Raw genomic sequence first — 26,409 nt, 5'->3', positions numbered from 1 at the left:
GAAATATGAATCCACAAATACATGCCGTGAGAGCATGTATTGTACATACAATGTGACTATCTACGGATCCTGCTCTACGGTTCGCATTCGCACACGCTTCTCGGCATACAAGCGGAGTTTGCCATCATTTCCTTGCTCTGATAAACTTCCGGAACTTTGCTCCCCCCGTTTGCTTCTCTGTTGCTTTTCTTTTGATGGACAAGGCTTCTATGAGCCTGTCAGCCGGTTGATCCAAGACTAGGTGCACGGAAGCTACGCTGACTGGTCGCACCTCCCACGGAAGTGATTGAGGTGTGATGTTGAGTCAATCATCATTTGAGCCGGCTCGTTGTCCAGATCCATATCCATATTCCCCACCACATCCTCTAGCAAATTGGCGTAGAATCCTACTCTACGATTGTGAGGCCGTTGATGTGATCTGCATCGGTTGGATGTGCCACCAGCCTGGCGTATCATATGTGGAAGCTATGGGTTGAGCGTGCAGGCAACGGACTCTACGGTTGTGCACGCGAGTGCCTGAGAAGTTTGCGAGAGGTGATTGAATTGAGAAAGTTGCGACGATTGCGAGAGAAAGGCCACCGAAAGCGGGAACATGTCGTGTGCGGCGCACCAATCGACGTGCATGCGGTAGACGTTTCGCTTCGCCTTTGAAAAGATAGGTATGATTGATGTAGATGTGAATCGGATGCTCCGTTTAGTCGGCAGTGCTGCGAGCTGCTCACACATCGGCGTCCGGGTTGTATTCTCATTATCGTCGTTGTCAAAACAGAGGACACCAAACTTGCGGCGGCGTAGGGAGAGTGCGTAGATATGAGGACGCTTGGCGGAGAGAAGGTGTTGGATGGTGTTTGATGTTTCTCCATGCGTTGGCTGCAGAGTTCCCGGGACCTGGTTTCGCTTCCAAAATGCCCCTATCAGAACTCTGTTGCTGACCATGTCGCAGAACCCAAGTGCATGGTTCTCCATGATCTTCCTCAAGACAGGTGTCTCCCCGTCTGAATTTTGCGCTGACGGTTGAGTCTGCAGCAGCAGGACTAGAGGTTCCCAACCCGCCCGGTCACAATCAATGTCGCTTGAAGAAGTCTGTGCCGCATTCGACTCGTGAAGTAGGGAGGCTATCTGCGGGGTTACGGATCCACATTTTCCTGACGTGAGAAGGGGATAGTTGGTTAACCGTTCCCGGATGTATGTCAACGCAACAAAGCGGGAATTGGCTCGAGCAATCATCTCTGAGCTGACGGTGGCCGTCACAGAAAACTCGTCTGCCGTAAGTTGCACGTAGTTATTCATCGAACAGGTCTGGTTGGGCATGGTGGTGTCACTGGTGTGGGTATGCTGAAGTTCGAGCGCCATGCTGTGAACAATGGCATGAGGAGCTTCTCGTTTGCGTCGTTGCGGGCGGGCTTCCATGTCTGGCTCGATTTCTACCGTGCTAACGGTTGAGTTTCCCTTGTAGTCTGGGTTCACGAAGGAATGTGTTCTACCGTACGATATGTTGGGTAAGCCAGCAACCTACTGGACAAGATATACCACACCACAACGCACAGCCTACTCTCAATGAGCGGCCGCCTGCTTCGTTCACTGACAGCCGAATGCTATACGAGATGCGGATACGTGCATACGGCTCGCGGCTTCCCGAGCGTCCTTGGTGGTACGCTGCTCAGGTGACATTGCATCCTCGCCCTGCGTGCGCCCGACAGCCGCCATGTAGGCCTCGAGTTGGGTCCCGAACGACCTCGAGTCTAGCCGAAGAGATCCGTGTAAGCCCGGCTGCGGGTACCGTGTCTTGTGAGGCGCATACGGACAAACGAGTCACCAGATCGAGCATCAGCTGTAGCCGCGTGCTTCGGTCTTCATGAGCATGTAGTCTGCATTGCGCGAGTGGTTGGGCATCTGCACCACACTGTTGCACGCTATCGATAGCGTAGCGGTTTCGAGTGTTGCATTGGCTGTGTACGGCGATGGGTCGTGCACCAGGCCTAGCGCGATTGCCGCACGCCTTGCATTTGTTCGCATAGACTGCGGGCTGCCTTCTGCGCACAAGCGGTGCAGCTCGTCCAGATCGCTCGAAGACAGTGGCGATCCAGTGGACGTCTGGACAGATCAGGTCGTATGAAGACAGTGGCTCGAAGTGCCGGTTCACTCTCTGAAAGAAACAGAGCGGCGAAAACCTTCACTTTGAATGATTACGTAATAAGTACGCGGAACCGACCCGTCGGTAAGGCTACGCGACCGCCGAAAATTGATCTCCGCTTTGCAAGAAAAGAGATGGGAGGGAATGTCAAAATCGACATCGGCGGGCAGACGGACGGGCAGCGATACCCATCCAGCTGGAATAACAGAAAACAGAGAACATTACACCTTCCTCTTCATCTGCCAGCATAATCGTTCCTACGTCTCGTCAACTTCACCTTTCCGACAAACTCAACATTCACGGAGCAAACTCCGACCGCATCCCATCCACCTCACCAGCAGCGCTTTCCTCCACACATCAATATGTTTGCAACAAGGCCACCAAGGCATGCGTCGAATTTCGAAAGATCCATGGATCCTTTCAAAAACGCTCATACATGATCTCGTTTCATATCTAGGCCACCATTCGGCGTAGGAGCTTCATCTACTGCTACATTAGCACCTTCATCATCCGTCGAGGATGATGACCTTTATTCCTTCGAAAAGACAGTACGTGGTAGCAATGAACCGGACAGCCTTGTGCGCCCCTCATTCTGACCGCGAGCTCTTTATAGTCAAACACAGGCGGCTACGGCGGATCCAACAGCACATGGACCTCGGCAGGACGAGTCGGAGTAACATCAAGTTTCGGCTTCCAAAACCGGGGGCCACCAGGAACGTCCGCACGACTAGGCACAAGCATGAGGATAGGCGGAGACGCATCAGACGCAGCACGGCCCATGACGTCCGTGCGCGCCGCGGGTTACTCCAGTCGCGGGCGAATGGGGATGACGGCGGGGCAAGCGTTCGACCCTTTCAATCAAGCTGCGCGGGACGCAGCAGGTGGATCGAGCAGTGGTGGTGGGGGCTATCACAAGTTGGAAGAAACGCCGGAGGAGCAGATTCGGAACCTGGAACGGAAAGTAAACCAGCTGGTGGAGGAATCGGCTGTCGTCGCCGCGAGTGGGAATCTGCGGTCGGCATTAGAAAAGGCGAAGGAGGCGGGCAAGAAGGAACGGCAGCTGTGCCGGCAACGAGAACAGTTGGAACTGGCGGACCAGATGAACCTGGACTTGACGTATTGCGTGCTGTTCAACCTCGCCACTCAGTACCAGATGAACCAGTTGTACCAAGAGGCTTTGAACACGTACGGCGTGATTGTGAAAAACAAACTATTCAACCAGTCCGGGCGGTTACGAGTCAATATGGGGAACATTTACTTTGAGCAAGGGAAATACTCCCAGGCGGTGAAGATGTATCGCATGGCGTTGGACCAAATATCGAATGCAAACAAGGAGATACGGTTAGTGGCGGAAAGTGCACACTGGGTGGCACGCACCGATATGGCAAATGCGAGGACTGAAACTCGAGCAACTTGATGGTTTCAGGCTGAAAATCATGCGCAACATTGGAAACGCCTTTGTGAAGATGGGCCAGTTTCAGGACGCCATCACGTCGTTCGAGGCAATCATGGAAGGAAGCCCAGATCACCACGCAGGTATGAGCGTCACCGCCCGTTGAGGACATCACACATCGGCGCCCCACAAAAACGTCGTCGTACTGAAACCGTGTACATAACAGGCTTCAACCTAATCCTCTGCTACTTTGCCCTCGGGGATCGAGACCGAATGAAACGCTGGCTACAACGGCTAGTCTCAATACGGCCCGTAGCAGTGGAACAAAACGAGGATTTCGGTGCGGGCTCCACCGAAGGACCCATTGAGGACCATGAGGTCTTCAATGAAGACGAGCTGAGAGCCATAGCGCGGGAACGGTATGAGCTGCGTTTATCATTCACGTTGGTCAAAGACGGCAGATGTTGAATTTTGGGTTATCCGGGCGAATAGGCAGCAAGCAGGCGAACGATGCATTGTACTGGCAGCGAAACTAGTCGCGCCGAGCATCGAGGCCGATTTTGCGGCCGGGTACGACTGGATTGTGGAGACGGTAAAATTATCGCCAAACGCCGCTATTGCGAGCGATATCGAGATTGCCAAAGCTATCCAGTATTTGAAGGCGAAGGATTTTGGAAAGGTGCGTTCTTTGTGACGGGTTTCCGGTCGTTCTGCTGTGAATTCGAGCCTCTATTTTCATCATTCTCGGACTGACGCACATTTCAAATTATGAACCACGCAGGCGGTAGATACATTAAAAGCCTTCGAAAAAACCGACCAAAAAATGCTTGGCACAGCCGCCACAAACCTCTCCTTCCTCTACTTCCTCGACGGCGACTACAAGCAGGCAGAACGGTATTCAGATCTCGCGATCGGGAATGACCGCTACAACGCGAAGGCGCAGACGAATCGCGGGAATTGCTATTTCGTTAAGGGTATGATCGTGTCGTGGAGTACGGAGTTTGTGGGGGAGTGCGTTGTGATGACATATGTGTTTGGCAGGCAATTACGAGAAGGCCAAGGAACATTACCAACAAGCGATCAATGTGGATGCTGTCTGTACGGAGGCAATGTACAACCTTGGTGCGTATGAGGCTTACTTTGTTGACAGTTCCAGCACCACTGATTGGTACGAAATCCAACAGGCCTCGTGAACAAGCAGCTGGGACTGCATCTCGAGGCTCTGCAATGGTTTGAAAAGCTATATGCCATCCTGCGGAATAGCGCTGAGGTCATTTTCCAAATCGCGGACATGTATGTGGGCTAGCCTGCCGCGCAGAAAATCTTCCTGATGACAGCAGCAACTACTCAACGAATGACTGATCCTTAGACACGACAAGCAAGGCAACCTCCAACAAGCCATGGAATGGTTCAACATCCTCATCTCAGTCGTCCCCACCGACCCGGGCGTCCTCGCCAGGCTGGGCGACATGTTCGTACGAGACGGGGACAAATCGCAGGCATTCCAATACTACTCCGAGGTACGTTCCCCCTACCGCACCCCATCCCCTCACAACCACCCACTCACCCCCACACATTAGTCCTACCGCTACTTCCCCTCGAATATGGATGTCCTCGCCTGGCTAGGCGCCTACTACGTCGAATGCGAAGTGTACGAGCAAGCGGTGCAGTTCTTTGAACGCGCCGCGACGATTCAACCGCAGCAGGTGCGGTGGCAGCTGATGATTGCGAGCTGTTATCGAAGAGTGGGGAGTTATCAGCAGAGCTTTGAGACGTATAAGCGGATACATGAGAAATTTCCGGACAATGTTGAGTGTGAGTATACCCGCGAAGGGGGGACGTGATGGTTTTTCAATGGGTTTGTTTCTTATACTCAAATCACACACCCCCCCACACAGGCCTCCGCTTCCTCGTCCGCATCTGCACCGACCTCGGTATGAAAGAAGTGGCCGAATACGCCGACAAGCTCGCGCGCACCGAGCGCGCCAAGGAACGCTCCTCCGTCTCTTCCGAAACAACCGCGCCCTCAACCCCGCGAGCGAAAGAGAGCAGTTTACGAGGGCTGGGTACGCCGGAGGGCCGCGTCAGTGGATTAAGAGATGAGGATGGCGAGCGGAGCGCGGGGAAGAAGCGGGTGTCAATTGTTATGCCGCCTGTGGAGAAAGTTGGTGAGCAGCAGATTTGTGTATGAGTGCGGTTGGATGGTGGGAAGATCTTGGGTTGTTTATGACTTCCTGTTGGGTGTGCGATAGATCCGAATGTGAAGGTCCGACGACCACAAACTGCCGTAAGTACTATTGCCCGCATGCCCCCATCCCTGGTAAAACATCACTCACGCTCACTCTGATACACCCCTTCCCTGGCACACCCACAGAACAGAAACCGCTTCGACGACGACGATTTCCAAGAAGACGTCAGTTCCCTCCTCCCCGAATAGAACCCAACACCCCCGTCACGTCTCACGCTCTGTCTTTTGTCTGTCTCGCATAAATCACCCCGCATTTCATCGATTGGACACACACGCCTGTATTCCCATGTTCATACCCATTTTTTGGCACACCCATCACAGTTTTGTTCATGTGGTGGCTCCGGAAAGATAGTACAATCATATATCATCGTCACGCGCAATCCATGGATGTGTGGCATGAGCGCCCTCTAAGAGCGGGTCCATTTTTGTTGCACGATGTTGCGATAATATTTATGTGGTAACCAATGAAGGTATAATGATATCATCTGCGGAGACTGAAAGTCTCGCCCCAAAGAATGCGGGGATGCCATTCAGAGCGCTCATCACATCATCTCACCCGCCCTCCCATCCCCAATCACCCCACCAGACCCACACCCCCCTTCCCCGTCTTCCCTCCCACCCCGGTCCCACGACCGACATCACCCTCCTTGCCCCTCTTGCGCGCCCCACCCCCCGGCACAACCGAGGCAGCGCGTACAGGCAAACTGATAGCCTTCCCAACACACATGCCACCCACACCCAAGCCCGGTGTTGTGCGTGATGGTGCCGAAACCGGCCGATGAGAGGCAGTGGGTGTGGTGAACCTTTTCAGTGTCGCTGGGACATGACCGCGGTGTGAAGCGTTGTAGCGCGCAAGCGGGTGGGTGTGCTTTGTCGGTGGGGCTGTTGCCGGTCGGTGCGAGGTGGTGTGTGGGTTTGCGTTCGCGGGGGTGGGGGGTGTGTCGTCTTGCACATCGTCTGTGGATTCTCCGGGACGCCGCGCGATCGGAGCGCTTTGCGGTCGTATTGGTGATGTTGCTGTTGCTGATGTTGGTGGTGGTACGTACGCAGCGTCGACACGGTCGTCGGAAACAGCTTCACCCCCCGCTTTCCGCCGCTCCAACCACGCCGCGATATCTTCCCCGCCAAACCGCGCCGCTTGCAACCCGCCGTGCGATGGCGGGGGTATTCCCCGCTGCTGCTGCTGCTGCTGTTTCTCGCTGGGTGTTCGCGGCGTCTCATGCGCCGGATCCCCACCCCCGACGATCCCATGCCCGTCCTCCTCCCCGATTAACTCCCTCACCCCAACAGCCTCCACAAACACATCATCAACCCCCCTCCCCTTCTTCCTCACCACCGCAGCAGGAAGCACCACCTCCGCAGCCTCCGCCGCCTTATCAACCACCCCCGCCTCGCGCGCCGCCCTTGCCGCATCGGTCTGGTATCGCGCCGTGGCGATGCGCGGGCGCGCGAACGCGGTGGGGGAGAGGAGCGCTTCAGTGGTGGGGATCCCGGCGCCGAAGCCGGTGAGGGGGGCGCTGGAGGGGCGGTGGCGGGGGCGGGCGGAGACTGGCCGTGTGCGGGGGGGTGGTACATGGGTTGGAGGGGATGTGGGGAGTCGGATGTGGGAGTCGGAGTCATTAGATTCGGAGTCATAGGCGGAGGTGTCGTCTGAGAACGATGATGCGGTGCCGGTGAGCTGGACGTGGAGGGATGCGCTGTGGGATCGGAGTTCGTCGATGAGGGATTGTAAGGTTGTTAGGTCTAGGGTGTGCACGGGCTTGGGTGGTGTGTTGAGGTCCCCTTCTAGATGAGACTCCGCATCGTTGCCCACATCGTCGTGCGACGAAGCGCGGCTAATAGCCTCGTTGGTGCTAGGAGCAATCCCCGCACGCTGCTGTATCGTGTCTGCGATCCGGGTCAGGACGGCGTCGTGGGCGGCCCAATCTGTCAGGATCCGTCTGATAGATAACAAGGAGGAGTCATGAGGACTCAACACCCAAACGCATGCAATCTTCGAACGAACTTGGACATTACCTCCTCCGCGCCTCCTCCCTCGCAACCCTCCTCCTCAACTTCCCCTGCGCAGCCCGACACGCAGCATGCACATGTTTTAGGAACGCCTTTCTTGATCCATCCTCCTCCGGCACCACCCGTAACACGCCTGCAGAGTGCGGCCGCGAACACCTCGCTTCCCCCGCATCCACATCATCATTCGTGTCCCCGCAATGTATCACGCTTGGTGGCGGAGGGGTAGCGAGCAACCCGGGCGCGGTGGAGATGTTCCACCTGCTGGGGTTGAACTGTTTGGCGCGGCTATTCGGGGTTCGATGTTCAGTATCAGCGGAATCAATGATGTGGGTGGAAAGTGGCGAGTTTATGCAAGACATACCACCACTCCTCCCACTCCACCTCTAACGCATCGTCCACTTTGCTCGTTGCCTCGCCTATGGGCTCTCCCACGGACACTGCTTGGGTCACCTCCCCCTCATCGCTTTTCTCCCTAGCCTCCAACACACTCAATCTCCCATTAACCTCCCTCAATTTCTCCCGCATAGCCCGGGTCTGCAACCTCCTCCTCGCCAGTTCCTCAACCATCATCCGCTGCTCTGACTCCGCCGAGGATTTAAAAATCCGGAGGGCTTCAACTTCGCTTTGTAGTTGCTTGTTCAGGGCCATGGTTCGGGTCGTTTCGTCGACCATAATATTGTTCTCACGGGTGAGCACGGAGATGCGGGCGTTACATTCGTCGTGTTTTATCCGGTCCTCGTACTCGGCTTTGAGTGCGCTGCGTACTTCCGTCTCGGCTTTGAGGAGGGCGGATTTGAAGGATTGGTGCATTGATTTCTCGCGGTCGACGGCCTGGGTGTGTGTCATGGCGTCGTACTCCTCTACAGTCATGCACACCTTCTTGTGCAGCACACGTAGATGCGCCATCGACGTGCCCTTGCCGTCCATCGCGGAATCGATCAGCGAGTCGTCGGCGTGCGCGGCGACGGAGGGTTTGATCATGCGGTCGAAGAGACCGCGGAGTTTCAGCTTGCCTTTCGTGGTGGCGGGTAGGTCGGTGGAGGCGAGGGAGTCGGTGGAGGCGTGGGGTGGGGTGCTCTCAGTGAGGGGTTTTGCGAGAGGGGTGGTGGGTGTTGGGGTTGATGGTGGTTGGTTTGACGGTGTTGGGGGTGGTGCATTGGCGATATCAGCGCTTCCCTGCGACGCAGCATTCGGCTCGCCCACCATCACAGCCTCCTTCCTCTTCTTCCTCTCCTCATCCGCCATCTTCGCCGCCTTAACCCCATTCGACAGGGCCAAGTTCTCGTCATTCCCGCTCTGCAGGCTCGCCAGCATGTTATCGTAGAACGCGGCCTTGGATACCGCGGACCCTTCCGTCGTCGCCATGTTCATCACGCGCGCGGACTGCACGACTGTGAGGAAGGCGTCGGGTTTGGATTCGAGTTTGAGGTGCGGGCGGAGGAGACGGCTGGCCAGGCCGGTGCGGTCGGCGGATTTGGGACGGGGTGTGGATGTCGGCGTTGGGGTGGGGTCTGTGTCGGATTCTACGGGTTCTTGTGATGTTTCGCCTCTACTAGTTCCAGCAGCACCACCCTCTGTCTTTCCCGCCCCACTCCTCGAGGTCGCAGGTGCGATCGACGGCGCATATGAGACTATTGGTCCTATAATGTCCGGTGATGTCGTATCCGACGCAACATTCGAGTTTGATCTTGTTGGGAGACCATCGATGGCAGCAGCGGCTTCGGCGGCGGTGGTAGCAACTTCCCCAAAGACGCCGCCCAGTGACGGACCGTCTTCGGACTGGTCTTTTGTTGTCGTACTGTCCATCTTCTGGTGGGTGTGATCTATAGGAGGAGGGTTGCTTCGATCTACCGTCTCCTGCGGTGCATGGGCGCTCTTACGCGGCGGCAGCAAGTCTACCGAGAGTCCCGGGAATCAGAATGGAAAAGCAAAGGAATTCCAACCTGATTGGAGAAGGCCTTACATGTATCTCGTACTGCTTTCTTCGGAGCGTCCTATGCAACCCTCGCAATCCCCTTTCTGCGAACAGGGGAAAAGCAACACGCGTGCTTCACGCGTTGGGCGCTTTCCGTGAGCTCACACTTGCAGAAACATGCAGATACAATACAAGACATAGGCAGGGACAACGACCAGACGGCACGGTGCTCCCAGAATAGGAAACGACTGTACTTGCAATCTACTGTACTTCCTCGTCATGAGATGTTACCTCTTTCTACGCACAGAGAAGGGGCCGGGATGTCATCATCAGACAGGGCAGATGGTAATGCAATAATGAACTATTCTTTTGTTGCCTTGGGAGGTTGCACCGAACTCTCAGACGTTTCGGGATCCATCTCCGAGTGAAGTTGATCAATCATCAGAGTCAGACGGCTCAGACGGCTCAGGCGGTGAGGACGACCCAAGCGCTCTATCCGATGCTTCTATTGATAGCCTTATCGCGCAGTTCACCGACCTACGCATCGACGAGCCACTTGATGATTGGACAAGCTGGCTAGAAGGGCGCATACAAGCCACGGGAGACCTCATTAACGTGGCACAAGGTTACATGAACGATTTCTACCAAATTCTGCCTAACCGTCTGGTAGCGTACCGCATATTCTGGGCGTACCTGGTAGGGAGATTGATCTACAATACCGTTGCTTTGTTTCGTTATGTTGGAACGGACGAAGTTTTCTACGATACTAGGCCGGGTCGCGGACACCGATTCGTATCTGCGCAAGGGAGAACTCTTTGGAGCTATCTGTTTCCTAGCAATGCACGAGACCTGCCTATCAACGCAGGCGCGTACCTCGCGCTTCTGAACTACCACTCGCCCTTGCCCTTCGGTATCTTTTCTGAGGATCTTTTCTCGAGGTCGTACATAGTGTCCGTTGTCCCCAAACCACTTCTTTTCCACCCGTTCCACGTCCGTGGTGCTAGCCACGCTTCTCGCCAATGCTATCGCCTTGTGAAGGGCCAGATTGGTGACTTCGTGCTCTTTCCAAGAGCCTCTGCGCGGGCCATAACCGTATTTGAGATGCGCAACAGCGTCGTCCGGGCATACAGTAGGCTGCCAGATATCAGGTTACGACGCCCCAAGGACACATCATTCCGAGCATAGCCACCGGCTCATGTTGCCGACCCCCATGCCAATCCTTTCAGCACGACCGCTAGCCCAGGGCCGGACTGACAGCTGGCCGGTGACCTCTGGGGTTGCACAGGGAGGCTCAACAACCCGTCGTAACCTGATATCTGGCAGCCTACTGCAGGGAGAGGTAGTCGGCTTGACCTCCCACTCTATGTTGATGGCAATCTGTCGTCGGAGAGCGGCTGCTTGCTGTGCCGCGAGGGTGGTTTCGAGCTTAGCCACTGAACCTTTGAGCATTTCGTGGTCTTTGCTGAGCATTTCGTTGTCTTTGCTCAGGGACTCGAAGGTTACACGCAGAGCTGCCAGTTCGGTTTCCAAAGCTTCGCAGGCTCTCGACACGCTGCCAAAGCTTGTTGAGCTTCGCCTTGATCTCTGGCTCTTGAGCTTCAGTAAGGGTCAGTCGCCACGCCGACATAGTTACTTACGTTCAATGGGACAACAGCGAGGGCATGGTACTGCGTTGTGGGTGCAGTAGGTGCCGCGATAAAGTCGTGTCACTTGCGACAGATATCATGGTTAGGCTAGAACGTGCGGACAAGGCTAAAGGATTTTACGACTTCAGTCTCGCTGCGGCGCCTACAACGACTCGCGGCGAAGTCTTTTGACCTCCATTGCAAGTTGGGGGATGTCTCGTCTTCCATCGCAAGCGCCTTCCGTGCTGTCCATATTGATCATTCGATTGAAGCTATAATAGTCTGTGTGTAAGGGAATCATGGACGCACGTGACCCCGATGGTAGTTTATTGTCTCGTGGTAGATGGATATCTCTCTTCACGCATAAGCATTCTAAGCGACATTCTCGGTGTGCAGTAGTCCATCATACTGGCTTTGTCTCGCACGCGTTTTGCAAGTGCGACGGCCCAGAGAGAACAGGGACATACTCATCCCCCCCTTTCTACAGGGACAAGAGCAGTGCAAATGTCGTCCTACTACTCCCTCCTCCTGTGGATCGGCGTCCCCTTCCTCTTCAACAAGGCCCGCGCCTTGTTCTCCGCCTCAAAGGCTCCGCAACGCCCTCCCCGCCGCCCGCGATCTCGCGCAGACCACCTCTCCACAGCCCTCCTCATCTTCCTCGCAGTAACCCACCTCGTCCTCTCCGTCCGGCCGCAACCCAACTTGCTACAGGATATCGGGGTTGGCCCGGATGACAGTGTGTTTAAGATCCGGACGGCTATGCGGGAGTATATGCGGAGGGAGTTTCAGGAGGATTGGGTGGAGGGCATGAATGGGCATGCGAACACCCATGCGGACGGGACAACCGCCGACCCATCAGAGAGCAACGAGGCCCACCCGCGCGCACAAGAAATAGCCGCCCTCACTCACCTCTACGACCGGCTCAAATCCTCCTCCGACCGCCGCCGCATCTACCTCCGCACCGGCCACACCGCCCACACCGAATGCACCTGGTGCCTCGACTCCCCCGACTACACCCGCTACATGCTCCCGCTCGTCGGCTCCTCCTACGCCGGCATGCTCTTCTTCCTCGGCCTGTCCACCCACGTGTGGCGCAAACGCCGCTGGCGCATCTACGGCGCTATCTACCTCGCCACCACCGCGGCCGTCGACGCCTACCTCCTCCTCGTCCTCGACGGGGGGGACACCAATACCACCTTCCCGCTCGTCGACAAGAAGACCGGCGTGGCTATATCACTGTACGACACGGTAGCGACGTGGCGACACTGGGCGTTTGCGATCCTGTGTCTCCTTGCGTGTGTCGCGGAGCAGAGGGAGACGTGGACGGACAAGGACGTGGTCCGCGACGTGCTGGAGAAGCAGACGGTGGTGTACAACCGCGCGCAGGCGTACCGACTCGCCCGCGCCGCCACGCTGGCAGACACGAACCTCCGCCGCGGGTTCTTGGAGTACTACAAGGACCGCACGGCGTTGAATGAGGCCATCTGGAAGGATCTGGAGTATAAGGTATGGCGGAGCTTGCGAAGTCTGCGAGGCCTGCCATTCTGCTCTTTCACCCCCCTCCCCCCCCCCCGCGGTTCGTTACGCACCCCTTTCTGATGTGGTGTATTTTTTGTTTTCCTCCCCGTAGGAATCCCGCCAAAAAGCACTACAGAAATACAACCTCCCCCAACTCATGACCGACGCCGCATACCTCTCCGACAACATCCTCCAGACCGCCGTCAATGAAGGCATCCTACCCCCCGGCTCGTTCACGCCGTCGCTGAGTCTGAATAACGAGGGCGAGGTGCAGTCTTCGTCGAACGAGGGGGAGGACGCGGACGAGGAGGATGGAGCAGAGGAGATTGAGCCGGCCAGCAGCGATCCCGCACCGACAGCGCCGCGCCGGAGTGCAGGAGCAGTCACCCCAAACGCAACCGCACCCTTAACGGCCATCGCGCCCGACGACACCGACACCGCGCTGGACCTGGAGGACGCCGCCGCCGGTGGGAGTCGGAGGAATGCGTCGCCGGTAAAGAAGAGGAAGGCCGCGGCTGCGCGGAAGCGGAAGTGAAGTGGGGGGGGCTGTTGATGCCGCTCCGTGCCCGTCGAGTCTTCCGGGGACGTGGAACTGCGAAATCGCCACCTCCATACCCGCGTCCGCTTCCAATCCCTCCCTTGCACACGATCCCAAAACCCCATATGATTCCACGAGCGCCCCCCCCCCCCCCCCCCAAAAGAGTCTCAGCGGGGAATGCAAGGGGGGAATGCAGAGCGAGGTGGAATGTGGGCGGTGAGAGGAAACGAGTGGCGCATGGCTCCTTAACTGGATCTGTGTGTGTGCATCTTAACGCCCCGCGTCATGCCATGTACCCGTACACACACATCCCCCCACATTCCCAGACCCCAAAACACCCATCCGATCCCACAAACCGTATCGCCTTATCTTACGTGAGTTTATGCAATTTGGGGTGGTAGGGGGGTATATATATATATATCTACATGCCAAACGTACATGGTGGGGTGATGAAATACATAATACATAGTTACTGTGTGTGTGTGTGTACAAAATCCGGGGCGGGGGGCAAACAAACAAAAGAAAAAAAGTATGCGGTATGTGAAACAGTCCCACAAAATAAACAAAAGATACACACATGTCCAAAAGTACCCCATCAAGGGGGTCCATACGGTCCCCTACGGGTCCCCCTACGGGCCCCTTAAACCCTCAACCCACACTCGCCGGCGACCCTGCCCGCCCTCTCGACAAACACCTCCCACCGCGCGATATAGATCACATACTGGTCGAGGTCATGCTCCTCTCTCGCAAACAGGTCTTTATCGCCGGCACAGCGCGGGGCAGGTCTGGAAGAAGACGTCGAAGGGGAGGAACCCGTTTTTCGCCGAAGCGCTGCATGGGGGCGTTGACGCGGCGGGGGGTGAGGAAGTAGATGTACTGGGAGGTGTTGCGGTAGGGGCAGGATGGGGAGGGGTGTGGTGTGCAGGACTGAGATTACACCCTCAACCCACACTCGCTGGCGACCCTGCCCGCCCTCTCGACAAACACCTCCCACCGCGCGATATAAATCACATATTCGTCGAGGTCATACTCCTCCCTTGCAAACAGGCCTTTATCGACGGCACAGCGCGGGTAGGTCTGGAAGAAGACGTCGAAGGGGAGGAACCCGTTTTTTTCGCCGAAGCGCTGCATGGGGGCGTTGACGCGGCGGGTGAGGAAGTAGATGTAGTGGAGGTGTTGCGGTAGGGGCAGGATGGAGAGGGTGTGCAGGATGAGTTTCTGGGCGATGCCGTGGGATTGCGCGGATTGCATCACGGCCACTTCCGCGATGTAGAGCGTGCGCGTGGGTGGGTGGTGCTCTGAGATGCAGACTCCGACGTAGCTGGTTGGGCCGCCGGTGGTGTGCGCGTCCGTGGAGGGGGAGGAGGATGACGACGGGTGCGTTGAGGTTGTTGGTGAGCCGGACTCGGTGGGGGGTGGACCAGACGGTTTCCCACCCCGTTCCTCGTCCCCGCCCTTCCCCGCCGCCAACAACCCCTCCCTCAACCCCTTCTCGCCCTTCTCCATCTGCTGCACACCCGCAGGCGAGTTGTGCCGCCTCCCCCGGCTCTTTGGCTGGATATGCGGGGTGATGGATGCGGTTGTGCAGTACCATTTCGTTGTTGTCGGGTTATGCTGTGATTGTGGGTGGTCGTCCATGATGTGCCGCACGGCGGTGTCCCACGCGTTGTTGAGGAACCGTTTCATGTTGGCGAGTTCGCTGAAGATCGGGACTTCTTGCATCACTTTACGCACAAGATGCGGTTTTAGCCCGCCTGACTGTTGTTATACCCTTTTTTCCAGAATAACACATACCTTTGGGAGTAGCATAAAGCGACAAGAACGCGTCCCTATAAACCTCACCCAGGGCCTGGCTGCGCTCCATGGGGAAATCCTCCTTTGTATGCGTCGCGAAATGCACGGGAGCTAGGCCGAGGCGGAAATGCGGGAGCATGCAGGTTCGTCGGGAGGGCAGGAAGAGGCCAGTTGGGCGGTATTTCCCTGTTCGATACTGTTGAACAGCAAGTGAGGGGAGGTTTAGTCTGTTGCGTTCCACCTAGCGGGTTAGGTTTCCCCAGATAATACAAGAAGATCCTGGGAAACATACCTTCCCACCACCCCCACACTCGGTACAAAACCCCCACAGCACCCGGCACTCCGAGCACACCACCTCAATTGTCGTGTTGCGGTCAATCAACGCATTCGGGCGGTTGGTCACTTTCCCCACCGCCACAAACTTTTTGCAAATCTCGCATTCAAAGCGTCGGCCCTGCGGCGCGATCGGCGATGTGGGTGGTGGGGACGTGAATTCCGTCTTGACCTCCACGGCCGTCGCTGATTTGGGGCTCAGACTACTCGTCGTACCCGTAGCCATCGGCGAACATGAATTGCAAATGATATCAATCGTGACATTTCCCTCGAGCTGGTCTTTGCTTCCACGGATATTGAATTTGGCAAGGGCGTTGTTGCACAGTTTGCACGAACCGACGAGTTCGAGGGTCTTTTTGCGGACTATGGCTGCTGCGTGGTCTTTTGCGAGTTCGTGGGGCGCTTTTTGTCTGAGGTGGTGCCGGCGGGGTGGGTGATGGCTGTCGCGGCCTTTGGGGAGTGCGATGACCTCTGGTGAGTTGTCTGGAGGAGTTTGCGTTAGTGTCAAAGTTTTCCGTTAATCAAACTGAACGCGCAATCTTTGAGGATGCCCGATATCCGTACTGACCCCCATTGGCAGACGATTTCGGAAACTCCGGCCACTGCCTTGACCCAACCGCATCCCCACCCTGCGAAAAAATCCCACCCGGCGTCGGACTTTTCACCGCCGGACTCGCAAGATACGCCGTCGCCGACGTCGCCGTCGTGTCCGGTTCCGCTCCAGCCCCATTCCCCACCGTTGCCGTGGAATGGCGCTCTCCAAAATACGTCGGCGAATTCCCCACCGACAGCGGCGACGAGTTCATCGACTGCGGTGAAAAGTTTTCGTGGAACGTCGAGCTGTAGATGTCGGTGCCGGAGTACTGGGTCGTTAGGTGGGTGGCCATGATGAGGTCGGTGTAGGATGGTGTGGTTAGTGAGTGGTGGTAGTTGGAGGATTGTGAGGGTTCGACGTCGGGTTGGGGGTAGAGTGAGGATTGGGGTCTGTGCATTTGTAGAGGGTAGGGGCCTACGTAAGGGCTGGTATGGGACGTTTGATGCTGTGGGTTATACATCTATGAAGGGTGGAAACGGCGTTAGCTAAGATCCTTTGAATCGTTTTCGAAGCAAGCTAGCAGTGCATTACCATCGACGCTGGCGTAGACACTAACTCCGTTGACGGACTCGTCAGAGGCGCACCAGCCAAGTGAGATACCAGCTCGTCCAAGTTTGACCCGCCGCCGGTGAACATCGGCAGGAAGCCCAGTCTGTGTAGCGGCGCGGGTTGCGATGTAAAGCTGATGGGAGTTGATTCGTGCGGCTGGAGAGGATAAGGACTCGAGTCCATGTTGAACGGAGATGCGGAATGGAGGTTCGGTGGTGCTGCTGGTGATGACTGTTGCTGTTGCTGTTGCTGTTGCTGTTGTGGTGGCGGCGGCGGTGGTGTCGGTTGTGCAGGATATGGGTTGTCAATGATAGTCGATTGCGGTCCGTACATTGGATCAGCGAGGGATATCCGTGCGGTGGCTGGTGGTGTGAACGGCGTGCTGATGCCGCCGATTCCGTAATCTGTAGCGTACGAATACGGCGTATAGCTAGAGTGATCGGAAACCATTGATGACATATGTGATTGGGTTTGAGGATAACTGTATGCCCCCGTCGCAGGACTCAACGCATTATCAAAAGGCCCTGCTCCATTCCCATTTCCATTCCGAGTTCCGATCCCGCTTCCACTCCGAATTCCGACTCCATTCCCCATCCGACTTGCAGTCCCAGCCCCAGCCCCACCCTCCTCCTCCACCACTTCCGTCTGCTGTGGTGGTGGCAAGTCATATTGCGGAAACTGTCGCAGCGGCTGGTGGTAGATCTCAGGCGAGGCATAGTAGTTCTGCTGCTGCGACCTGCCTCCGAATTGAGGCCACTGCTGTTGGTGTGAGGGGTGTTGTTGTTGTTGTTGTTGTTGCAGAGCGGTTCGGTATGATGGGTAAGGGTATTGGGGTTCGAACGAGTGCGGTGCTGGTAAGTACGGTTGTTGCTGCGAGTATGGTTGTTGTTGTTGTTGCTGTGGCGGGTATTGTTGCCTTTGAGGAGGATGGTTCCCACGGGGAAGGTTGTTTGCCATCCTTAGTGGGAGCGCAGAGACTCCGGTCGAGGGGGCGAGGCGAGAGTGCTCACAGGTGAAACCGACGGGGGATATTCCTCTTGCCGTACTAGGTTAGCCGTCCGTCCGTGGGATAGGATGAAGGGCCGCCGTCCCCTCTCTGCTTGCCCTCCTTCTGCTGTACGTACAGTACTGGTAGTGTGGCTGCTCGCTCTGCTCTCTGTTGCGCCCCCTCCTGTTGTTATTTAACATGCCGTGTCCTGTACTCAGTCCTGTGCGCGCGCGATCCACCCAAGGAGCCCTCTGATCTGGATGGGTGATGGGTTTGATGAGAGATCAGGTTATAAGACGCAACCTTCCCGCATGACTCCCTCGTGATGTTTGTTCCTTCATCATCATCACTGTTCTCTATGCATCATATATAAATATAACGTTCACAAGGCGGGTTCCAAGGGGTCGGACTCGGAGCAGCGGAGCCAGCGGTTGTTCCCCTCAGAAGCCCCCTGGGGCACTCCCGACTCCCGCCTGCCAGAGGACGATGCCCGGGTACGCGCACAACCGCTCCCCACGTGCTTGTTGTTTATCATCCCCCACAGCACCACTGTTACGACCCTGTATTATAACATGACAGCGAGCAGTGTGTCACTCACTCACTCCGACAGAGCATCAGATCTTTGCTACTACGTAAAGGGAGCGATCTGGGAAACCTCGCTGCGCGAGAGTTATTATCATCTCTCGTTGATGGTGGGATGGTTGATGGTGGGTGGTTGATGGTAAGTGGTTGATGGTTGATCGTCGATGGTGTCGCTCATGGAATGGGCCGAAAGTGGAGCCTATATCCGTCCGAATGCAATGCAATGAGGGCTAGGTATGAGCGACTTTGTCCAATGTACAGTATCTAGCAGGTATGCGAAGCCACGGATAGGCAGGGATGCATAGTACAGTACTGTGGATTGAGTTATTTGTCCGTGTGCGTACAGTATGTATGGTGGGCCGTTGGTTAATGGCTATCGGGGGTGAGATGTGTGGGAAGGGAGTTAGTTGGGTGGACCGTTCCGGCGGGGATGGCGATGCGTAGATTAGATGGGAAGGCTGGCTGGGGACTAAGATCTGCAATGGAGTGGGGTGGAGAGGCATACGCCCCCCGCAACCCTGAACTCAAGACTCTAGTAGAGTGGCCTCGTGGGGACGTCGTACTAGCCTACTACTAGGTCTTTCGTCGTCGGTCTTTTGATGGATCTTGGCCCCTCATTTTTCGTAGCTTAACTTTTTGCTTCTCTGATACGTTGTTTTCGGGAACTGGAAATAGAGGGAGATTGTTTGGGCAACATCTTGTATAAGCGGTGCCTGGCGCTGATGAATGTGAACCTTTCTCGGGCCGCGCGTCGGTCTGTTCGACATGTTCGTTTTTGAGTTTCGCAGAACGATTGGCGACGGGGATCACAACCTGCAGAGCGCAATCCCACGCACATAGGGGACTGACTGGGGACTCGACACAAGCATACGGGGCGCACAGCGCAGGCGCATATCGAAAGGCACTCAGACACACAGAGGGAAACGACAATCAACGAAAAAACACTGGACCAAACCCCGGACTTCACCACCCCCCATTCCCATCCTCCCCCACCCCCACCCGCCATCATGACCCACACCCCCTTCCAACTCCTCCATGCAACCCATCTAGCCGGCCTCCGTCCCTCCCTAATCTTCAACAACTCCCCCTCCAGGGCCGCCACCGACGCCCTCCACGCCTCCTTCATCCTCTTCCCGGACCCGGCGCACCCGTCCCGCACGCTCAAATTCGCCACCTCCGACCCATCGGGGTTCAAGGACTACAATGTGGGCACCCTGGTGCATGCGTATGATTGCAAGGACCAGAGCTTTGGGGATTACTTGAAGATGACGGGCGGCGACGGGCGGATGGCGTTTGTGGATCGGAAGGAGATGGTTGCGGTTTTGGGCGGGAAAGTGGGCGAGGGGATGGCGGACGGGGAGAGGGGGAATGGTACGTTTGATGTGTGTTGTGGGGGAGTGGAGGGGGATGGCGATTGCAGGTTTGGGGAAAGTGGTTGTTTTTTTTAACTTACGATTTTGGGGGCATTCGTTTTGGGGTCCGATGATTGACGACTCCCTTTTTTTTTTTTAGCTGCGAAACGATCACTGGAGGAAACGGCGGCCGGTTCGTCCACCGCGGGAGGGGCGGGATTGGACACTGCGACGGCGCCTGGACGCAAGAAGCCGCGGATCAGCTTGGCGCCGGAGGAGGTGGAGTTTATACGGCGGGTGAAGGAGCGGGAAAGAGTGATTGGGGATGTGAGCGATCCGATGGTTGTTGGGGCTGGTTCTAAGGTGTGTATTTTGGGCAGAGTGGTTAAGGGGTGTAGGGGGTGTGAGAGTTGGTGAGGGATGGGAGATGGGATAAGACATGGGGATTTCTGATGCGCTTTGTGTGATGATGTAGGATTTCAGCAACATTATTGAACTGAGCAGGAAACGGATCGCGGATCTGCATCGGAAAGTCGACCCGAAGACTAAGGGTGTTGGTATGTTTTCCGCGTGTGGCCCCACCGGAAACGTTCACCTGTTCCCCTCACTGATGTCCCCTCCAGCACCGTCGTCCTCGTCTTCGTCACGACCCGACCCACGCCGTGGCGCAACAACACAAGCACGACCGACACCTCATGCAAAGTCCTCCCGACACAAGACATCAGGTAACACCCCGCATCCCCTCCAATGTCCACGCGTCCAGCCATTCCCACTAACCACCCACCCCCCAGACGCCCCAATCCCAATCATCATCGTCCCCTCCGCGCCAACCGCCCGCCTCACCCTCTGGAACGTAAAACAGTTCCTGGCCGACACGACCTACATCCCCACCCAGAAATTCATCGACGACGGCGTGCCCAAACCCACCCAGCTCACGTTTGAACGCACGCTGAGGAGCGGGCATCCCGGCGCGGGCGTGGCTGGGTTCCCGAGGACGTATTTGGTGGTGGATAATGCGGATGGGGTCCGCATGGAGGATTGGTACGTGTGGGTGTGTGCGGGATTCGTTGCGGTAGCGGGTTGGTGAGGAGGGCTTGCTAACGACTGGCTGGATTGTTTGCATTTCTTTTGGGGGGGCGCGGAATAGGCCACGCGTCGTGGGCGCCTTTGTGACTGGGCAAACATGGCAGTTCAGCAGATGGAAGTACCGTGATCCCATGCTCCTCTTCAACAAAGGTAACATTGCCCCCCCTGGCCCCCTTATTCCCCTGGCGAGTGGCACTTGACATATTTTCCTCCCGATGTTGACAGTCAAGGGCTTCTGCCTCAAATACGTCGACGAAGCACCCCCGGGCGACGTCGACAAATGGCCCGTCACGAAACTCGACGTACGTGCCCTTCCCCGGACATTAAACAGAGGGGCGTGTGGGCTGTCTGTCTGTCAGTCATATTCACTGCGTGGGATTGTTTGTCTCTTTTTTTTTTTCGGCAGGTCAACCGCAACACACGCCATAACGACTACACCGCCGTCAACAAGTTCTGGGAGGGCGTCGATGCCTTGATTTTGGGCGAGAAGAGGGGGGTGTTCTTTGAGTAGGCGGCGTCGTGGGGTGAATAGGTGTATGTGAAGCGAGGGATGGCGAGATGGAAGGGGTGGGACGGACCTGGTTGGTGTAGATTATGGGGCGGCAGGATGGATGTACCGGTGTGTGAACGTATGGTTACACCTTGCTGCTACTCTAATTTGAAAAAGGCAACCCAGCGTACGCACCATTCGGGATTGACTGATACTACCCGCCTGCATCTACACTGCGCCCCCTCTACCTACTTCTTCGCCTCCCTCGCCTCAATCTGCTGTATGATCCTCGCCGTCACCTCCTCACTTGTATCCGTGCGCCCGAAATGCGCGACATACCTTCCCTCGGGATCCATCAGGTAAAAGAAGATGGAGTGGTCGACGAGGTAGTCGGCCTCGTCGTCGTCGACGGCTTTGGGCGGCGCGCTGAAGTAGAGCCGGTAGGTTTTTGCGACGCGCTTGATTTGGGCGTGCGTGCCGATTAAGCCGACGAATTTGGGGTGGAAGTCTGTTGGTGGTAAAAGGGGGGGGGGGGGGGGGGGGTGAGTATGAGTTGCTAGGGAGGGAAGGGAAGGGGAGTGGTGAGATACCTCGGACGTATTCTTTGATGGCTGCTATTGAGTCGCGTTTGGGGTCGCAGGAGATGAAGATGGGGACGATGGTTTCTTGCGAATAGCCGTACTTGTTGGCTAGACGGGGCATCGATGGGTCGTATCAGCCAGCAGACAGTTCCAATGGACGAAAAGGCCCACATGAATTCAAAGCGGGGAATCCCCGCAACTCACTCAACGTATCCGTCACCTCAGCCATCTTCTCCAACTCCTCGGGACACACATCCGGGCAGAACGTGTACCCGAAATACACCAGCATGAATTTGCCCCGGTAGTCCAGATCCGTCACCGGCCGGCCGTCGTGGTCCACCAGCGAAAAGGGCCCGCCCACGAGCGGTTTGCCCGCACCTTCGTTTTTGGCGGCCTCGCGACGTTCGGCGAGTTTGCGCTTCTCGTATTCGAAGTAGGCGTAGAGCGCGCCGCCGCTGAGGAGGAAGAAGCCGATGCTGGCCCATGTCATGCTCTGGGGAGGGGATTGAAGGGTTTGTTTTAGATCACGGGATGATTGTGCACCATCCTTTCGTCCCAACCACCGAAGTTCAGATGTGCCCATGCTGAGCCCCGCCCTCTCTATTTTCATACCGAGAACTTTGCCTTCTCCGCTCCTGACGAAGAATACTGAACATTCCTACGTCCCAGCGGCATCATACGTGGGCACCCCGTCGCCGGTAGAGGTCTCCTCATATTTATCCCCACGGTTGCGAACGACCGCTGCAAAATGGAAACGCATGGGACGTGAGACTTGACTGCGGTCGAGGAGAACATTTGCAGGCCCGCATGAGGATTGACACCTGCCGTTCGCATATTCCGGCATGTTGCCAGGAGTGGCCTAGCTGAGAGCGGGAGAAAAAGCGGTGTCATTATGGGACCTGCAACACCGCCCCAATCGGTTGGGTGTGAGTTTTTCCAAGGCGCAGAGGACCACAGCAACCGACCTCCTATCCTGTTCATGGTGACGGGTTATGCGGCTGATGGCGTGGCTTGCCGTATGTGTGTGTGCGTGCAGTCGTCGTCGTGTCGGGGTTACTGCATGAAGTTGGTTGATGTCGGTGAGACCCGAAGGAGCGACGGGAGAAAAAGCCGCCCTTCCTTCCACTTGCGAGCGCATTCCAACTGGTAATCCCTCGCAATCAAGCCCACCAACTACACTGCACACTCCGCCGAACAGGACTGCAGAGGCTCTAGCAGAAGGAGTCTCATATCCGGCCCGCATTCACCGCTTCGAAAACTCGAATCGACCCACTCCCCTCGAAACAGCAACACCGTCGCCGTCAGGACGAATCCCAATCCTGCGCAACTTCGAACGAACGACGGCAACTCACAGTCTTTGGAAACTCCGGAACCTGCTACTACCGCAGAGAGTCATTACTATAGAACTTTGAAGCGAAAAACCGAACGAAGGCGCGGCGAAGAGTTCGTTTGCTTGTCGAAAAATACAAAACAGAGACGCTTGGAAGCAGGAATAGACAATCATGCTGCAGTTGAAGAGTTTAGCAAAGGTGCGTTGGCCGCACGGAGGAGCGAAGTTGGGCAGAGGCTGCTCGGGATGGAAGAAACACCGTGCAGAGACATCTAGTCCGCCTGCTGGCCATGGTCATTCTTCAAAGTGTGTGAAAGATCGCCTTCTCCTAACGCCTCCGTATTCCCTCATCAACAGGTGATCGACAACTCCGGCGCCCTTCTCGTCGAATGCATCAACGTCATCGGCGGCGGCAGGCACGCCTCCCTGGGCGACGAGATCGTCTGTGTCGTGAAGAAGGCCCGTCCAGCAGTCGTCGAAACCCGCACATCCTCCTCCGCCGCCTCCGCCCTCTCATCTAAACTCAAAAAGGGTGAAGTCGGCCGTGCACTGGTAGTCAGGACGCGGAAGGAGGTCAGGCGGTTGGATGGCAGTTATGTCAAGTTTGATGATAATGCCGTGGTCATGCTCAATAAGCAGGGGCAGCCGGTTGGGAACCGTGTGTTGGGGGCTATTGCGAATGAGTGTAGACAGAAGAGGTGGGCGAAGATCGTCTCCATGGCGCCCAAAGTCGTGTAGAAGGGAGGCTCAGGGAGCTGGCGCTTGAGCTTGAGGCCGTGACAGGTACAGCAGATCGGATGCGAGCGGGGATAGATCCTTTTACACACGAGGCTGCACCGTCCCCCACATCCCAACAATCCACACCTCCATTGTATTTATATATTTGATCCATAGGCCATACATTATCCTTTCTCTTCCACATCAAATATTGAGGTCATTACCGAAGAGGCCATCTTGACTGTCCATTAGTCCCATTTATAAATTACCATGCACAACCTTCCCGTCGGCCCCTTTCCTCTCCTTAGTGTGACTCCTGGAAGAAGTCAAATCACAAAAAACGTACGTAGTTCTTTCTCGTCATTCCTGCGACGCGTTATTGCCTCAAACTTCCTTTTATAATCTCCTCCGCCGCCCCAGTCACCCCCTAACAGCATCCCGAACCCTCCGCACCTTCTCCTTCGCCCCCCACCGTTCCCTCTCATCCACAACCGCGCCATCCAACCACCTCAACGACCGCCTGAGCACATGCACCACGTGCGACCGGTAACACAGCCGCCGGATGTAGTCTGCGTCCGATAGCTGTTTGCGCGTGAAATGCTCGTCGCGTGTGCGCCAGGGTGACGCGGCGCTTATCGTGGGGTCGCGTGCGGGGACGGCTTTTCCGACTTCCGTTGATGAGGCGTTGGGGGTTTTGGGGATAGGCGTCGCGGTGGTGCTGTTTGGTGGGAGTGGGCGCGAGGGCGTGAGGAAATTGTCGATGCGGGATTGGGAATGGTCTCGGCCCGATGCAAGACCGGCTTTGCTCCTTCCCGCTACCGCAGATGAGGATGATGCGCAGGGTGTCGCTGTGGTTGGGCTGGTAGCTCCTGCGGTTGCGGTTGTGGTTGCAGGTGGCGGGTAGAACCTAGCCGTGATCGGGTTGTATCTAAGAAGGACAGGTTGTTCGTCACGTCAGTTTGAGCAAATAATACCCTACCAACATGTAACCGCTTACCTCAAATCCAGAACCTCAACCCCCCTCGCCCTCCTCAACAACCTCGCCACCGCGCGGAAATCCCTTACCGCGTTGCCCGACAAAAGCAGCACCCTCAGCGCCTCACTGCCCACCCCACCGCTGCTCCCCTTATCGACAACAACGCCCAGGTACGCGAGGTCAGAGTCCGTGAGCGCATTGTCGCGCAGATCGAGGTGCGCTATCCGTGGACGGGCATCGTTGGATTGCTGCTGCTGCGGAAAGGCTGATTGTGCGAGTGTATGTGTTGATCGATGAGGATGTGGCGGTTGGTTCCGTCCACCCAGTGACTTTTCCACCCGCCGTCCATCACTCTTCTCCCCCACACCCCTCAACATACCCTCAAGCCCACACCTCCTCGCCTCAACCCTCTCCAACTCCTCACACCCGCACAAAAGCGCCTTGACAGTCGCAGGGCTGACCCTTGTATGCGACAGTCGCACGTCAACCAAGTGCGGCATATCCGCCACCGCAATCTCCAACACCCCTTCATCCGGCCCACGTCGGCCATTATCATCGCCCATATCCGCCCGCTGCCACGCGATCCCCAGACTCCTCAACATCGGCATCCCTTTCGCGCCGTTGAACGCGCACACGGCGTTATGATCGAGCATGAGCCGCCGAAGACCGGGGAAGACGCGGCCGTCGAACCGCGTCAGGTGGTTGTGGGTTAGCCGGAGGTGGGTGAGCGTGCGCGTGAGCGGGCGTGAGATGCCGAGGTGGGTGATGGCGTTGTGGTCTGCCGAGACAACAGATAACAAACGAAAATGTGTTGGTCTCCAGCCTCCGCCCCATGCATCCTGCGCTGGCCGCCGCCCAGAAACACACACCAAACGCAGCATACGAAAATTGCAACTTACCCAACACAACCTCCTTCACCCCCGTCAAAACTTGCAACCCCTCCAAACTCCCAATCTCATTCCACGACGCATCCAGACTCCTCAACTGCCCCATCGCCATTCCCCTCTTCGTCCCCCCACCCCCGCCCATCATCCCGTCATCATCCTCATCATCCTCATCATCAAACACCCCATCAAGCCCCATATCATCATCATCCATGCCGAGTTCGCGATCTGTGTCGTCTGTGTCGTCAGCATGGGAGATGAAATCGAGGCTGCGGAGCCGGTTGCCCCGGACGTTGAGGGAGGCGAGTCGGGGCAGGGCAACAAGCGCGCGGAGGGTGGTGATCTGGTTATGCGCGGCGTGGAGCTCGCGGAGATTGGTTAGGTGTGTGAGGCCTGTGAACGGAACCCATGTTACAGATGAGATCATAGCAGGAAACGTAAAACTAGTCACCGGATTTCGAAGGTTACTAGCCAGATCCTTCAACCCGTTCCCAGACACGTCGAGAAACTGCAGCGTTTGGTAGTTGGCGGTGCGGAAGACGTCGTCGAGACTGGGCATCCAAACCAAAGAGATGTGTCAGCACACACCCCTTACTCTGAAATATCGCCCGCGTTCCTCACCTCCTACTCCCGATCCCCAACATCCCATCCCTCCTCGCCGGCGTCCATCTTCCTTCTACATCCACGTCCACATCCTCATCCACTGTTCCTCGCACCCGCGATCGACGTGCAGGCGTACTTTTCGACGCGGCCTGCGACGCCGTGGTCGTG

The 26,409-nt window shown here is 56.6% G+C and overlaps 10 protein-coding genes across 10 annotated transcripts; 5 read left to right on the top strand and 5 right to left on the bottom strand.

The window, feature by feature from the left end:
- Nucleotides 1-52: 52 nt before the first annotated feature.
- On the bottom strand, nucleotides 53-2,383 carry EV422DRAFT_581996 (uncharacterized protein; the record flags this gene model as incomplete). The annotated part of the gene is made up of 7 exons (XM_053073395.1): nucleotides 53-215; nucleotides 272-444; nucleotides 494-645; nucleotides 723-1,457; nucleotides 1,587-1,770; nucleotides 1,802-2,094; nucleotides 2,311-2,383. 7 exons carry the CDS (start codon nucleotides 2,381-2,383, stop codon nucleotides 125-127), a joined length of 1,701 nt encoding a protein of 566 aa, XP_052920597.1. The 3' UTR covers nucleotides 53-124.
- Nucleotides 2,275-6,181, top strand: EV422DRAFT_548801 (uncharacterized protein). Its single transcript, XM_053071684.1, has 13 exons — nucleotides 2,275-2,519; nucleotides 2,592-2,682; nucleotides 2,748-3,475; nucleotides 3,561-3,670; nucleotides 3,754-3,946; nucleotides 4,020-4,206; nucleotides 4,309-4,501; nucleotides 4,569-4,649; nucleotides 4,712-4,820; nucleotides 4,897-5,047; nucleotides 5,108-5,342; nucleotides 5,426-5,814; nucleotides 5,902-6,181. The coding sequence occupies exons 1-12, from the start codon at nucleotides 2,497-2,499 to the stop codon at nucleotides 5,716-5,718; spliced, it is 2,394 nt and encodes a 797-aa protein (XP_052920596.1). The 5' UTR covers nucleotides 2,275-2,496; the 3' UTR covers nucleotides 5,719-5,814; nucleotides 5,902-6,181.
- Nucleotides 6,182-6,349: 168 nt separating this feature from the next.
- On the bottom strand, nucleotides 6,350-9,735 carry EV422DRAFT_611290 (uncharacterized protein; the record flags this gene model as incomplete). Its single annotated transcript, XM_053073872.1, has 3 exons — nucleotides 8,147-9,735; nucleotides 7,792-8,070; nucleotides 6,350-7,715 (listed from the first exon to the last, which is right to left on the bottom strand). Exons 1-3 carry the CDS (start codon nucleotides 9,589-9,591, stop codon nucleotides 6,350-6,352), a joined length of 3,090 nt encoding a protein of 1,029 aa, XP_052920595.1. The 5' UTR covers nucleotides 9,592-9,735.
- Nucleotides 9,736-10,229: 494 nt separating this feature from the next.
- On the top strand, nucleotides 10,230-11,246 carry EV422DRAFT_350088 (uncharacterized protein). Its single transcript, XM_053066544.1, has 2 exons — nucleotides 10,230-10,829; nucleotides 11,090-11,246. The coding sequence occupies exons 1-2, from the start codon at nucleotides 10,331-10,333 to the stop codon at nucleotides 11,128-11,130; spliced, it is 540 nt and encodes a 179-aa protein (XP_052920594.1). The 5' UTR covers nucleotides 10,230-10,330; the 3' UTR covers nucleotides 11,131-11,246.
- Nucleotides 11,247-11,578: 332 nt separating this feature from the next.
- On the top strand, nucleotides 11,579-13,645 carry EV422DRAFT_350009 (uncharacterized protein). The gene is made up of 2 exons (XM_053066543.1): nucleotides 11,579-12,831; nucleotides 12,956-13,645. The coding sequence occupies exons 1-2, from the start codon at nucleotides 11,830-11,832 to the stop codon at nucleotides 13,376-13,378; spliced, it is 1,425 nt and encodes a 474-aa protein (XP_052920593.1). The 5' UTR covers nucleotides 11,579-11,829; the 3' UTR covers nucleotides 13,379-13,645.
- Nucleotides 13,646-14,314: 669 nt separating this feature from the next.
- EV422DRAFT_581992 (uncharacterized protein) lies at nucleotides 14,315-17,270 on the bottom strand (the record flags this gene model as incomplete). The annotated part of the gene is made up of 5 exons (XM_053073394.1): nucleotides 16,635-17,270; nucleotides 16,077-16,563; nucleotides 15,468-15,991; nucleotides 15,176-15,371; nucleotides 14,315-15,105 (listed from the first exon to the last, which is right to left on the bottom strand). The coding sequence occupies exons 1-5, from the start codon at nucleotides 17,244-17,246 to the stop codon at nucleotides 14,315-14,317; spliced, it is 2,610 nt and encodes an 869-aa protein (XP_052920592.1). The 5' UTR covers nucleotides 17,247-17,270.
- Nucleotides 17,271-18,959: 1,689 nt separating this feature from the next.
- Nucleotides 18,960-21,285, top strand: EV422DRAFT_349729 (RNA pol II accessory factor, Cdc73 family-domain-containing protein). Its single transcript, XM_053066541.1, has 8 exons — nucleotides 18,960-19,593; nucleotides 19,735-19,937; nucleotides 20,050-20,131; nucleotides 20,198-20,299; nucleotides 20,366-20,615; nucleotides 20,722-20,810; nucleotides 20,886-20,962; nucleotides 21,067-21,285. Exons 1-8 carry the CDS (start codon nucleotides 19,230-19,232, stop codon nucleotides 21,169-21,171), a joined length of 1,272 nt encoding a protein of 423 aa, XP_052920591.1. The 5' UTR covers nucleotides 18,960-19,229; the 3' UTR covers nucleotides 21,172-21,285.
- On the bottom strand, nucleotides 21,014-22,251 carry EV422DRAFT_611274 (SCO1/SenC-domain-containing protein). Its single transcript, XM_053073871.1, has 3 exons — nucleotides 21,936-22,251; nucleotides 21,741-21,839; nucleotides 21,014-21,658 (listed from the first exon to the last, which is right to left on the bottom strand). Exons 1-3 carry the CDS (start codon nucleotides 22,219-22,221, stop codon nucleotides 21,399-21,401), a joined length of 645 nt encoding a protein of 214 aa, XP_052920590.1. The 5' UTR covers nucleotides 22,222-22,251; the 3' UTR covers nucleotides 21,014-21,398.
- A 578-nt stretch (nucleotides 22,252-22,829) lies between these two features.
- Nucleotides 22,830-23,955, top strand: EV422DRAFT_548768 (ribosomal protein L14b/L23e). The gene is made up of 2 exons (XM_053071683.1): nucleotides 22,830-23,260; nucleotides 23,419-23,955. Exons 1-2 carry the CDS (start codon nucleotides 23,234-23,236, stop codon nucleotides 23,797-23,799), a joined length of 408 nt encoding a protein of 135 aa, XP_052920589.1. The 5' UTR covers nucleotides 22,830-23,233; the 3' UTR covers nucleotides 23,800-23,955.
- On the bottom strand, nucleotides 23,956-25,775 carry EV422DRAFT_548766 (uncharacterized protein). The gene is made up of 3 exons (XM_053071682.1): nucleotides 25,654-25,775; nucleotides 24,776-25,532; nucleotides 23,956-24,706 (listed from the first exon to the last, which is right to left on the bottom strand). The coding sequence occupies exons 1-3, from the start codon at nucleotides 25,751-25,753 to the stop codon at nucleotides 24,199-24,201; spliced, it is 1,365 nt and encodes a 454-aa protein (XP_052920588.1). The 5' UTR covers nucleotides 25,754-25,775; the 3' UTR covers nucleotides 23,956-24,198.
- Between the last annotated feature and the right edge of the window lie 634 nt (nucleotides 25,776-26,409).

The sequence above is a fragment of the Fimicolochytrium jonesii genome, assembly GCF_025526975.1.
Source record: "Fimicolochytrium jonesii strain JEL569 chromosome Unknown EV422scaffold_49, whole genome shotgun sequence".
Classification (NCBI taxonomy): domain Eukaryota; kingdom Fungi; phylum Chytridiomycota; class Chytridiomycetes; order Spizellomycetales; family Powellomycetaceae; genus Fimicolochytrium; species Fimicolochytrium jonesii.
Note: the sequence above shows the minus strand (reverse complement) of the source record. Positions and strands in the feature narration are given on the sequence as shown.

Excerpts from the sequence above, each read along its gene's own strand:
- EV422DRAFT_548801 (XM_053071684.1), top strand. The coding sequence starts at position 2,497 with ATGTTTGCAACAAGGCCACCAAG. Across the intron at positions 3,671-3,753 it reads AAGCCCAGATCACCACGCAG|GCTTCAACCTAATCCTCTGC; the intron begins GTATGAGCGTCA and ends TGTACATAACAG. Across the intron at positions 5,048-5,107 it reads CATTCCAATACTACTCCGAG|TCCTACCGCTACTTCCCCTC; the intron begins GTACGTTCCCCC and ends CCCACACATTAG.
- EV422DRAFT_350088 (XM_053066544.1), top strand. The coding sequence starts at position 10,331 with ATGAACGATTTCTACCAAATTCTGCCTAACCGTCTGGTAGCGTACCGC. Across the intron at positions 10,830-11,089 it reads CAGCGTCGTCCGGGCATACA|AGCGGCTGCTTGCTGTGCCG; the intron begins GTAGGCTGCCAG and ends CTGTCGTCGGAG.
- EV422DRAFT_350009 (XM_053066543.1), top strand. The coding sequence starts at position 11,830 with ATGTCGTCCTACTACTCCCTCCTCCTGTGGATCGGCGTCCCCTTCCTC. Across the intron at positions 12,832-12,955 it reads GGAAGGATCTGGAGTATAAG|GAATCCCGCCAAAAAGCACT; the intron begins GTATGGCGGAGC and ends TCCTCCCCGTAG.
- EV422DRAFT_349729 (XM_053066541.1), top strand. The coding sequence starts at position 19,230 with ATGACCCACACCCCCTTCCAACTCCTCCATGCAACCCATCTAGCCGGC. Across the intron at positions 19,938-20,049 it reads TTGTTGGGGCTGGTTCTAAG|GATTTCAGCAACATTATTGA; the intron begins GTGTGTATTTTG and ends GTGATGATGTAG. Across the intron at positions 20,132-20,197 it reads CCCGAAGACTAAGGGTGTTG|CACCGTCGTCCTCGTCTTCG; the intron begins GTATGTTTTCCG and ends TGTCCCCTCCAG.
- EV422DRAFT_611274 (XM_053073871.1), bottom strand. The coding sequence starts at position 22,221 with ATGACATGGGCCAGCATCGGCTTCTTCCTCCTCAGCGGCGGCGCGCTC. Across the intron at positions 21,840-21,935 it reads TGAGGTGACGGATACGTTGA|CCAACAAGTACGGCTATTCG; the intron begins GTGAGTTGCGGG and ends TGCCCCGTCTAG. Across the intron at positions 21,659-21,740 it reads CATCAAAGAATACGTCCGAG|ACTTCCACCCCAAATTCGTC; the intron begins GTATCTCACCAC and ends TACCACCAACAG.
- EV422DRAFT_548768 (XM_053071683.1), top strand. The coding sequence starts at position 23,234 with ATGCTGCAGTTGAAGAGTTTAGCAAAG. Across the intron at positions 23,261-23,418 it reads AGTTGAAGAGTTTAGCAAAG|GTGATCGACAACTCCGGCGC; the intron begins GTGCGTTGGCCG and ends CCTCATCAACAG.
- EV422DRAFT_548766 (XM_053071682.1), bottom strand. The coding sequence starts at position 25,753 with ATGGCGATGGGGCAGTTGAGGAGTCTGGATGCGTCGTGGAATGAGATT. Across the intron at positions 25,533-25,653 it reads GGTGAAGGAGGTTGTGTTGG|ACCACAACGCCATCACCCAC; the intron begins GTAAGTTGCAAT and ends TTGTCTCGGCAG. Across the intron at positions 24,707-24,775 it reads GTTGAGGTTCTGGATTTGAG|ATACAACCCGATCACGGCTA; the intron begins GTAAGCGGTTAC and ends TGTCCTTCTTAG.